Source organism: Tarenaya hassleriana, unplaced genomic scaffold (genome assembly GCF_000463585.1).
Source record: "Tarenaya hassleriana unplaced genomic scaffold, ASM46358v1 Cleome18, whole genome shotgun sequence".
Classification (NCBI taxonomy): domain Eukaryota; kingdom Viridiplantae; phylum Streptophyta; class Magnoliopsida; order Brassicales; family Cleomaceae; genus Tarenaya; species Tarenaya hassleriana.
The window spans coordinates 1,448,852-1,461,642 of NW_010965216.1; the positions used below are offsets into that span (position 1 = coordinate 1,448,852).

At 40.4% G+C, this 12,791-nt stretch overlaps 1 protein-coding gene across 4 annotated transcripts; it reads left to right on the forward strand.

The window, feature by feature from the left end:
- Positions 1-468: 468 nt before the first annotated feature.
- Positions 469-10,571, forward strand: LOC104810446 (UBP1-associated protein 2C). Of its 4 annotated transcripts, none has more exons than XR_771293.1 (3): positions 469-1,844; positions 2,846-3,596; positions 9,505-10,571. XR_771293.1 is itself a non-coding variant. In XM_010536751.1 (2 exons), exon 1 carries the CDS (start codon positions 576-578, stop codon positions 1,839-1,841), a length of 1,266 nt encoding a protein of 421 aa, XP_010535053.1. In that variant the 5' UTR covers positions 469-575; the 3' UTR covers positions 1,842-1,844; positions 9,505-10,571. The 4 variants fall into 4 exon arrangements, 1 of the variants encoding a protein (XP_010535053.1); XR_771292.1 differs by having other exon boundaries at positions 470-1,844; positions 2,503-3,609; positions 9,505-10,484; XR_771291.1 differs by having other exon boundaries at positions 470-1,844; positions 2,503-3,596; positions 9,505-10,484.
- The last annotated feature ends 2,220 nt before the right edge of the window (positions 10,572-12,791 follow it).

A 12,791-nucleotide genomic window follows, 5' to 3' on the forward strand; every position in this document is an offset into this window, starting at 1 on the left:
ATCAGTGAAATCGAACCCAGTACTTTGAGGATGACTTTGTCACCTCTCAATCACTGGGCCACTAACTGTTGGGTATATATTGTGTTAAATTAATATCTAATGAGAATAAAGCAATAAAACGAAAAAGGTTGTGCATTATACATATAAGGTATTTATAACCCCATTGATCGTTATATATAAATGTTACAGTATAAGCAATCAATCAACCGTTTTTAATTATAACGTGTTTCATATCAATTACACATCCTAAAATTAAATACGTGCCCTGGTATTTCGGTTTTTTTATTCAATTGCCAAAAAATATTCAGAACTTATTTTTTGCAAATATATATACATGTAATATATATATATATATATGTAAATACGTGTGTTTAAATCATTTGTTAAATTATCAATTTCCAGCTCAACAAGCCCAATAGAAAACCCTATATAACACCAGCCCCCGCATTACTCTTTCCGCCGTCACTTTTTTTTTTTCTCAAAAATAATTTTTTGTGACCCCTTTATTTTCTCTCTCTCTCTCTCTGCGCTCGATTAGGGTTAGGGTGTTTTTTTTTTTGAAGAATCTGCGAATCATGGACCTGACGAAGAAGCGGAAGCTCGACGAGAACGGCGGTGGATTGCTCACCGAAGGCGTCACTGGTACGATTCGATTGACGCCGCATGACGCGAGGAAGATCATCGAGCGGTTCTCGACTGATCAGCTGCTCGATATCTTGCAGCAGGCTGTCGTTCGCCATCCAGATGTTCTGGAAGCTGTCCGATCGACCGCTGACTCCGACATCTCTCAGCGGAAGCTGTTCATCCGTGGCCTCGCGGCGGAGACCACGACGGAGGGTCTTCGTTCGCTTTTCTCCACTTACGGGGATCTTGAAGAGGCCATCGTGATTCTTGACAAGGTCACGGGGAAATCTAAAGGGTATGGTTTTGTCACCTTCCGGCATGTGGATGGAGCTTTGCTCGCTCTGAAGGAGCCATCGAAGAAGATCGATGGTCGCGTGACAGTCACGCAGCTTGCGGCTTCAGGGAATCAAGGTACGAGTACTAATGTTTCCGACATATCGATGAGGAAGATCTATGTGGCGAACGTACCGTTTGACATGCCTGCGGATAGGCTGTTGAATCACTTCCTGGCTTATGGGGATATTGAAGAGGGTCCTTTGGGTTTTGATAAATTGACTGGTAAATCAAGGGGCTTTGCTTTGTTTGTCTACAAGACAGCTGAAGGGGCACACGCGACTCTTGCTGATCCGGTGAAGGTGATTGACGGGAAGAATTTACATTGTAAATTGGCTATTGACGGTAAGAAAGGGAAGCCTGGTCAGGATGGCATGGTTCAGGGCGGTACCGGACCTGGACATGTTCATGGTGATGGAATGGGAATAGTTCCTCCTCCTGGACCATATGGTACATCCGGTGGTCCTGGTGGAATGGGTACTTATGGTGGATTCTCGGGACCACCTCCGCATCACATGAATTCTGCACCCTCCTCGATGGGTGTTGGTTCTGCTGGGTCTGGTGGATACGGGGGTGCAGGGTATGGTGGACATTACAGTGGGTATGGTAGTGGTCCAGGTTCTGGGGGCTATGGTGGTTTTGGTGGCGCTGGTGCGGGATCGATGGGTGGTGCTGGTGGCGCATACGGTGGGCCTGGTGCTGGTAGTGGACCATATAGAATGCCACCAAGTTCAATGCCTGGTGGTGGTTATCCTGAATCTGGACATTATGGCATGTCATCAGCAACGACATTTCCTGGTCAGCATCATCAGCCTGTTGGGACCTCCCCATTGCCTAGAGCTCCGCTTGGGGGAATGTACCCCAATGTTCCGCCAAATTACTGAACGGTAAGATTGTTCTCCTTCAGATTATATTTGTATTTTTGTTTTTGCTTTATTTGGCCGGTATTAGATTTGTGTGTGAGTGTCCTCCTTGCATTTATCATGCTTTCTCACTACTTTTGGCAAGACCATGTTTTGCTAGTTGGTGTCGTAGAGATGGTGTCTAGACTTGCTTGGTAGAAATTTTGTGGCAGATTTTTCCTTTTTATATGAGGTGATTCCTCCGATTCTTTATGTTGATTGAAGATGAAATCGTGCCATGATTTAAAATCCTAATAGCCGGCCAGAAAAGTGGCTGTTCTATGTTGGACCCTTTTGTGGTGAATCATTGGCTGGACGATATGAGAGTACTTTAAACGGTTGTCACTATTTTCATGCATTGTTTTTCTATTCTCCATCACCTGCATTGGCTGTCAGTTGGAGTGATCAAAAGCTATTATTGACCTGCCTCCTCATGCGGTTGTTGATTTATCTTTTTTTGTCTTTTCATATGCTTTTCAACCAATTTTATGCTTGTTTGTGACAAACAGTTTGTTATGGGCAATGCATTGAGAGACTTTTATTTTTGTAGTCTGATTTAACCCTTCTCTCGAAGTTAAGCATGGATACATTTCCTGTTAATGCTAATGACCAAATTGAGTTGTGAATTGGGTGTTTGATTCAGGTTTGTGACAGCTTGTTGGGCGAAGATGCTTTTTGTGCTTAATGGTGATTACCTGATTGCAGCCTCATTAGTATCTGGATTGATGAATATATATGCGCTGTGCTTTGACCTCTCTGGGCTTGATCTGAATGTGATTGGCTTCTGAGTGCCTGGTTGCTTAAATGACTGATTTGAGTAGGATATCTTTTATGTACTTTTTATAGTAGAGATTCTAGCAGATGGATTTTGTTTCTTGATTAGTGAGTTTATAATAAATATATGTTGTATCCCTCTTCTCTCTTCTTCAAGTGTTTCCTGGTTAATTTTTCCATCTTTTTCTGTTCATGGGCTTGTCTGGGGTTAGCTGGCTTTGGTCTTTGAAGAATGCTTGGTTGTCATCAGCAGAATGTGTTCAACTGCTTTCTCTGACATAAGTGGGAGTCCAACGTTTGTGGAACTTTTGCTTTGTGATGATCTGATTGGTGATACTTGCCTTGCGAGTGATGGTCCGTGGCCATCTAAGCTAGTTTTGTTGTTTCCGCTAGCCGTCATTACGCTTAACGACAAGGCCATGGACGTGTCCTTTTCCGTGTTGTGCGAAGTGATTGATTGACTGTGTCTAGAGTGCATAAAAGGCTAGTTTCCATTTGAAGAACTCTCTTGACGAGAGCCATTGGTGTGGTGTCACAGTGGGTGAGTGTTGTTTGGCAGAACGCCGGTTGCTAGTGGTAATTAGACGTGTTTTTGCGCATGCTAGCATTTATATGAAGAAATCTCATGTCTGATGATGATGATGATGATGATTTGTTGCCCAAAGTTGGAAAGATTGCATGGGGAAAAGATCATTTTGATATTTCTTTTTAAGGTTGCAAAGTTTTTTTTGTTTTGGTTGGGTGGTTTGGTTTGGTTTGGTGTTATAGTAAGTAATAGCCGCTACGTATCTGGGATAGTCAATTGTACCGTTAACGCTAACTCGTGACGCCTGTCGTTTTTTTTCTCGTAATAATTTGGCGTCACTGATCTTTCGCCGCAACGCTCTCTGAGAAAATTCTTCCCCGAGAGAGGGAGACAGACAGAAGGGGCAAACGGTCGGAGGAGGCTCAGCTGCGAATCTTGTAAAACTCTTTGGTCTCTCTCTCTTTTTTTTTTTTTTTTTTTTTTTTTTTCCTTTCATCGGAATCCGCCATTTTACTATAAGAGTTATAGTTACTGACATGTATATATATATATATGCATCTCTCCCCTAGAGTTCTCTTCGGAACTCTCAACGCTAATTTGCCTATGTAATGCCAGTATTATTACAATCTAATCCAAATAGCTAAAGAAACCAAACAACAAATCTCCAATATTTCATTGATGATCCCTTTGCCCATTTGCAACTTAGTAAGAGGGGAAACCCTTTCTCCGAATCCGGTTATCTATCTTGCTTCTGCAATGATCCAGATGTTGTGGAATGCTGAAAAGCTTTCATCCAATCCGCCAAAACTCCTATTCAGGTTTCGGTTCGGTTATACTCTTGACTTAAGAACAGCTATAATCATTCGAGGATTTTGAGAAACAAGGGTTGGAAGCCATGAATCCCGATCCCAAGTTCCAATTGGTAGAAGAAGCTAAGTGAAGCTAATATACGTTAATTCCAGCGAATGCCCGTCTCTCATCCGAACCAGTTGTACTAGTTCGGTCTTTGGTCTGAACTTTTTTACAGACGCACGTAGATATATGGAACACACCATGCATGCATTTAAGATTAGGGTCTGCATGAAAGAAAAAAAACTTTCGGGCGAAACCTGAGACGACGGCCGAAACCAAACCCTAACTCTTCCTTCACACCACCGCCCGGCGGAATTAGCTACAAAATCAGCCCAACGTTCATACACCATAAACTCATCTCATGGCCCCTCGATTGCGCTCCTCCTCCGCCCCACCATCCCCGAGCTTTCTCGGTCCGCCACCATCCACCCCCCTCCCCTCTTCTCCCCCTCGGCCACCACTTGGCCTTGGGCGCAAGCCACCGAGTCAAATCGAATCCCCCCACTCTTCTCTTCCCTCCCCTTCGTCTCACCCCGTTTCTTTTTCCTGACTCGTCGGAGCAAAATCCAAACCTAATCCTCGGGGTCGTGGCGACAGTCTCGTTCATGCCTGACATCACCTAAAGCTTCATCCTCTTCTGGGTCCTTCTCCACAGGCAAGGCTGGCAAAAATCCAACCTCATTGCAATCTGAAAAGTTCGTCAAGGGCTGGGGAAAATCCCCTCTGTACCTACAGACTTACCATCTCCACCAGCTCAGAAGAATTGGAATGAGCATCTCTTCCCAGCGGCCCGGAAGATGCAACAAATGGGCTCTCCCGAAGTTCATGTCTCCGGCGTACCGCTAGTGACGATTCCAGAGGAATTCCTGGAAGAATCCTCTAAAGAATGGCAAGACTACCTCATTGGGCAGTTTTACGGTTTGCCTCCATCGATGGTTCGCGTTATCGGAGCTGTTAACGGACTATGGGCTAAACAGGGACCACGCATCCGAGTCCATGACGCTGGTAACGACACCTTCCTATTCCGAGTACCTGCTGCAGACATCAGAGCCAGAATCCTTTCTCAGAGATTCTGGTACATTGGGCCATGTTCGATGTTTGTTTCGCCATGGAACCCTTAACATAATCCGGAGAAGCCTCCACTCCGATCCATATCTACTTGGGTGACGCTGCGTAATCTACCGCACATCCTATATAACTCAAATTGTCTGAGCCGTATTGTGACTAGTCTTGGTGAACCGCTTTACATGGATCGAGCCACAACTGCTAAAGAGAATCTAACGCTTGCCAGGATATATACAGAAGTCCAACTCCATCGGCCTCTTCCCCGCCAGGTAGCAGTTCGGTTCCCCGATAATCGGGAGCTAAAGGTAGACGTAGCGTATGATTGGCTCCCCCCACCCGCAGGCACCGTCATCACTGTCCGACGCATCCTCCACCGAGCAACAAACCACAGGAAACGGACAACCTCAGTCAGCGAACGCACACAAACCAGGAAGCTGCGAGTAAAGGTGTTGAGAGTCCACTGGTCCAGGATACATAGGCCCACTACAAAAAAATCCTCGAATTCCAACGGATTTGTCTGTTGGAAATTTTTCAACAGATTTCCAACGGTTTTCAACGACGTTTCAACGACGATTTTCGTTAAAATTCAATTGAAAAATTGGGTTGAAAATTTCCAACGGTATTTCCAACGGATTAACGTTGGAAAAATCGGTTGCAAATTTTTAACGGAATTCCAACGGATGTTTGTTAGAAAACAATTCCAACGGATGCCGGTTGGAATTTTTTTTCGAAATTTTGTTTAAAAAAAATTCCAACCGAATTCCAACGAATGCCGGTTGGAAATTTTTTTGAAAATTTTAAAAAAAATTCCAACGGATGTCGGTTGGAAATTTGGATTTTAATTGAAAAATCAATTGAAATACATATATATACGTATAAATATATAAAAGACTCGTATATTTAAATATATATATATATATACATATACGTATAAATATATATATGTATGTTAAGGAGGTATATATATATATATATGAATTCGAATATATATATATATACATATATACACGTATATATATGTATATTAATGAGGTATATATATACGTATAAACAAATATTTTATATATTTATACATATATATGTATAAATATAGGTATATTTTGTGTTTATATATTTTTATATATACAAATATGATGTGTATATATACACATATATGTATACGAATAAATATATATATATATATATTAACCATATACATATACATAACAAATATATATATAATGAATTTGAATATGTATATATGTAAATATGTAAATATGTATAAATATTTATATGCGTATATATATATATTAAGAAGGTGTACATATACGTATAAACAAATATTTTATAAATTTATACATCTATATATGTATAAATATAGATATATTTTGTGTTTGTATATTTTTATATATATAAATATGATGTGTGTAATATATACACATATATGTATACGAATAAGTATATATATATATATATATTAACCATATACATATACATAACAAATATATATATTGTATCAATATTTATATATGTATATATATTAATGTTATATGATATCAGAAGTTTAACTTGGAGGAGTTGGATGAGTTCTAATTGGAATTCCAGGGTTAAGGAGGATTGAGTTGGGGCTGTGGAAGGATGGGTGAACTCCAGGGTCGGGTCGGGTCGGGGTCGGGGTCGGGAATATGTTTCGAATTTTTCGTTGGAAAATTCCAACGGAATGCGGTTGAAAATTCCGTTGAAAAATTGCAACGGATATCGGTTGGAAATTCCGTTGGAAAATTCCAACGGATTGCGGTTGGAAATTTCGTTAGAATTTTCCAACCGAGATTGCGGTTGGAAATCCGTTGGAAAATTCCAACGGATGCCGGTTGGAAATCCGTTGGAATTTTCCAACGGAAAAATTCGTTGAAATGCCGTTGAAAATTCCAACGGTTTTCCAACGGACACCGATTTCTAACGACGAAATTTCAACGGATAAATCCGTTGGAAACGTTAATTTCCAACGGAAATTTGTCCGTTGGAAATGACCATTTTTTTTGTAACGGCCATACCTCAGCCACTGGCCCCTATGGAGCCAGTACCTATTTCAGTTGAGATAAGATCAACCCAGATCAAGATCAAGTTCAAGTAAATGGTGCAGAACATATGGTTGCCCCGTTGTCACATCCTCCGCCGACATCGGCACCACAACAGTCACATACTTCTCATCCAGCTGTTCAGGAACCTATAAAGAACACCAAGATATCTGCCCCTCTACCGGACAGACCGCTCTGATCTCACCATTATGCCATCACAACGCCAAGGTTAGCAAGATTTAGCAGAGTGTATTGAAATGATTAGCCTCCAATAAGTGCCAAGCTGCGAGCTGCACTACACCTGATGCAACAATCAGCCAGCTAACCCTCTCTCAGTCAAATTGGACAGGGCTTTGTGCAATGGCCAATGGATAGACTTCTTCTCTCAGGCTTACGTAGAATTCTCTGCACCGGGGCCTTCCGACCATGCTCCTTGTGTTTTGAACTTCCCATCCTCTTCGACCCAAGTACGAAGACCATTCAAATTCCTCCACCATCTCATTTTGAATGCTCAGAGATTCAATAACCTATCCAACCAAGCTAAAGAGGCTGGGATCAGGCTGAAACAAGTCCAAGCAGCCATCCTTCACACTCCTGAACCTGAGGACATTGAGATGGAGAAACGACTGAGGAAAGAATGGATGTTGCTGACTGCGGCCGAGGAGAGACTATTCCGTCAAAAGTGTCGAATCAAGTGGCTTCAGCTCGGGGACAAAAATACTGCATACTTCCATAAGGTCACCAACGCGAGGAATGGCCGAAACCATATACACACGCTCATAGATACGACTGGTCACACGCTGGAATCGCCTCCGAATATTAAAAATCACGCATGGAATTCTATACAGATCTGATTGGAAAGGTCGCCGCTGAAATCAGGGCACCATCAGCAGAGGACCTTGGGGCACTGCTCAGGTACAATTGCTCTCCTGAGAATGCTGCAGAACTGACTAGAATTCCAAATGCTGGTGAAATTAAACAGGTTCTATTTGACATGTCGGACAATAAGGCTCCGGGGCCGGATAAATTCTCCAAGGAATTTTTTAAGTCTACATGGGAAATTACGGGCTCGGGTCTGATCAATTCCGTCTTAAATTTCTTCACCAGTGGCCGCATGTTAGGGTAGTCCAATGCTACAATTATCACTCTCGTGCCCAAAAAGTCGGGCGTAGTATCACTTGCAGAATACCGACCAATCAGTTGTTGTAACACGGTCTACAAGGTCATCTCTTCACTTCTTGCTAAGCGACTCAAGCCGATTCTCCAGAAATTCATCTCAATCTGCATTCCTAAAAGGTAGATTGATGCTGGAAAATATTCTCATTGCTACTGAGTTAATCTGTGACTATAACCGTAAAGGCTCAAAGGCAAGTGCAATGATCAAGATAGACATTTGGAAAGCCTTCGATACTCTTTCTTGGGATTTCTTACTCAGAGTCCTCCAGGGACTCAACCTGCCGGTGAGATTTGTTCGATGGATACAAGCTTGCGTGACTACTACTAAGTTCTCGGTGAGCATCAATGGGGAATTGACGGGGTACTTCAAAGGCAAAAGATGGCTGAGACAAGGGGACCCAATCTCGCCATATTTGTTCATTCTTTCGATGGAGATTCTCTCAAGGATGCTTGATAAGGGAGCAGCTGGAGGTACATTCAGATCCCATCCAAAATGTCGGGAACCACCTATCACACACCTCTCTTTTGCGGACGACATTATGATCTTCTGGGAAACTCAGTCTATCCGAGGCGCGATCAACATTCTTGACAGGTTCAATAGTGAGTCAGGGCTGAAAATGAATACAAGCAAATCTGAGATATATTTGGGAGGAATGAGTCAGCAACAAGTTCGTTGGCTTCCGCTCTAGGCATTAAGATGGGATCTTTTCCTATCAAATACCTCGGAGTTCCACTTAAGCCGATTAAGCTGACTCGTGTTGATTACCAACCTCTCCTCGAAAAGATCAAGAATAAAATCTTGGCTTGGAGCAACATGTTCCTATCATATGCCGGCAGGATACACCTCATCTTCACAGTAGTGTATGGATTTGTCAATGCTTGGAGTTTGATTTTTGCTCTTCCCCGTTTCTTCCTCAAGCAGGTCGACAGCTTATGCTCGGGATTTCTCTGGAAAGGAAACCCACATTCAGCAGGCTCCCATCGGAGCTCATGGGCTACAATCTGTCAACCTAAGAAAGAGGGTGTCTCGGATTGAGGAGATTGGAAGACTTTAACACAATTTTCTGATTAAAACTTATATGGATTTATTCACCAAATCTGGTTCTCTTTGGGTAGCATGGATTTGACGAAATATATTTAAATATGATTGTTTCTGGAGTTGCAAACTGACTAGCAGATTCTCTTGGCTTCTCAGGAAGCTCATCAGCATCAAAGAAAAAGCCAGGAACTTCCTTAAGAAGCAGATCGGAGATGGCAAATCAAGCAGTTTCTGGTTTGATGATTGGACTGGGGCTAGTCCACTGATCACCCTCACCGGAGAAATTGGGCTGCGACTACTACGAGTTCCTCGAGATGCGTCGATTGCACAGGCTGCACCAGGGGGAGATGGACTTTTTTAAGAGCTCGATTCGAGGCCACCCAAGAGATTCAAATCAAGATAGCGGCAATTGAACCACCCAATAACGGAGAAGGGCCAGACTTAACACTATGGAAGCAAGCAAATGGTGAGTTTCGAGCATGGTTCTCCTTGGCACAAACATGGCAACAAATCAGAACTCAGGGAGCACAGTTGTCTGGTTTAATGATGTCTGGCTCACCCTGTCGACTCCTAGATTGTCTCTACTGCTCTGGCAAGTGAAGCTACTGCTCTGGCAAGTGAAGCTACAACGTCTACCCACGACGGATTGACTAAACCGGTGGGGAGTTCAGGTTGACAGCGTATGTCAATTATGCGGATTGCAGGATGAGAGTCACTCTCATTTGTTCTTCGAGTGTCCTTATAGCTATGCGATCTGGAGCCATTTCACAGGTTGTTGTGGTGACAACCCTCCATCGGATCTAGGCCAAGTACGGAGTTGGAGCGGAAGACAAAATTGAGGGACATAGCAAAACAAAGGTCTCATCTCCAAGATTCTCTCACACGTGACAGTGGACCTGATATGGAATGAGAGGAATGATCGGATATTCAGGGAAAAAGTGACAACGATTCGAGACGCACGGACCGGCGGATGCGAACTCTTTTACTGTCAGTTCGGCTGGGAAGTAAAGTCCAGCACGTTCGGTTATTTAAGGACTGGTATTTCTTGACGAAAGGTCTTAGATAGGAAATGGATTAGAATCACCTACGATGGATTATTTTGGCCACTTGCTCATGGGAATCCAAATTTTTGTACATGTCTGTTTTACAAACTAATGTATTCTTTTGGAGTTTAATACAATCACATTTAACCCCAACAAAAAAAAAGATTAGGATTTTCTCTCTCTCTCTCTACCAAACTACTTCTGCTTCTGTATTTACTCAAAATCTATCTGCCCTCTTTCCAAACTTTTTCTTTTTTTTTAAAATCAAATGCAATTCATGTCCAGAGTCCAGACATTAAAAACAAATATGCAAGTGAATGTATGTGTTGTTGCTGTCTCTCTCCTTGGATCACGAGCCTCTCTCTCTCCCCCTCTCTTTTTGTTTTTTCTCGTGCTAGAGAGAGAGAGAGAGGGGTGAGTCCATGGAAACATCGCCCTTTTTTTCCTTTTTTTTTTCTATTATTTTTTGTACTTCCCTTTTCCTCTGTCAACGAAACCATACAAATTAAACAACACTCCATTTTTTAAGAAATTAAAATATGTAATTTATGTGGACATATGTTCTCTAACACCAAAAAGTATATATCGCCTCCCTATTCGTTGTTCTCATTATATTTTATTCTTCCTACTAACACTTTATAATGTTACCCAATATTCTCTCTATATATAATATCCAAATAATCAGATCGCAAGGATCGTTAATCATATGGTATAAATTTTTTGGCTAGAATTAGAATTTTATATGAATAAATTAATTTTATGAAGTAATCCAAAACTTAGTACGTAAGGGGAATATCAATGATTTCCATGTTCGATTATAATCTTAGGTACAAAAAATATCAAACGTTGGTGTCTATCAAACTTAATTGTTGGGTTGCCATTCAATTTTGGTACGTGGTCGGTCCATAATAATGGAGAAGTGGTTGGAAAATATATAACAAATAAAAGGGAAAAAAAGGTGAAACAATATAAAAAAAATACCATTATACATCTCAATAATGGGTGTTAAACATTACCAATGATATTGTGGTGGGTTCTTGATTAAATGTGACAAAAAGATGACATGTTTAGAAATTTATGTCCTTTTTTTCAATTCTTTGAAAACTATATCTTTTTATAAATTTTTGACAAAACTACTCTTACTTTATTGTATAATTTCAATATTGACATTTAGTGTCCCGAAAAAATGTGCAGTATAAAAAGCAGATTTTTTTGGAAACTGTGTAATCCGGAAGAGTTGTTTTTCATCCAGGAGAGTCTGTTTTTATCCGGGAGAATTGTTTTTTGTCCGGGAGATCTGTTTTCCATCCGGGAGAGTATTTTTTGTACGAGAGAACTGTTTTTCGTCCGGGAGAGTCTGTTTTTTATCCGGAAGAATTGTTTTTCGTCCGAAAGAGTATGTTTTTTGTCCGGTAGAATTTTTTTTTGTCCAGGAGAACTGTTTTTGTTCGAGAGAGTTTGTTTTTGTCCGGGAGAATCTTTTTTTTATTCGGGAGTACTGTTTTTTGTCCGGAAAATCTGTTTTTCGTTCGGAAAAATTTGTTTTTTTATCCGGAAAAATTGTTTTTTTTTTCGAGAGAGTTGTTTTTCGTTCGGAAGTGTACGTTTTTTTATCCGGATGAAAAATAGTTCTCACGTATAAAAAAATTTGTTTTTCATATAAAAACATTTTTTTCTTGATGAAAACAATTCTCTAAAAAAAAAATTATTCCCTCGGACGAAAATAGACTTTTTCGGATAAAAAAAAGTTCTTTCGGATAAAAAAAGTCTTTCCCGAATGAAAAAACAATTTTTTCGGACGAGAAACAGTTTTTCTTGATTCTCATATATGGAAAATAATTATCCCGGATGAAAAAACAGATTCTCACAGATAGAAAATAATTATCCCGGATGAAAAAACAGTTTTCCGAGATAACACAATTTCTCAATAAAATATTTTTTTTATGATGTAATTTTTTTAAAATGTTTAATGGTAATATTGAAATTATACAATAAAATAAGGGTATTTTTGTCAAAAAATTATAAAAGATATAGTTTTCAAAAGAAAAAAAACATAGATTTCTAATTACGTGACATTTTTGGATACTGCTGCAAATTTCCACTACTGTGATTTACTAATGCAAAAGCCAACATCAAGAAATTAATATATAGTTTCCGTAATTATCATTGATATATACTGCATGGACGATGTAATACCGATAACGCTATAGGCACCGATAATTTTTCCTTTCAGTAACGTGATTTTCACTTTTTTTTTTGGCGTAACCATTTTTATCTTTTCTTTAAAGGTATTAGTGATTTGTTTTTGTCTTTGATTTGATAATATATTGTGTATAATAGAGGTTATATATATATATATATATATATATATATATATATATATACATGTGTGTGTGTGGG

Excerpts from the sequence above, each read along its gene's own strand:
- LOC104810446 (XM_010536751.1), top strand. The coding sequence starts at position 576 with ATGGACCTGACGAAGAAGCGGAAGCTCGACGAGAACGGCGGTGGATTG.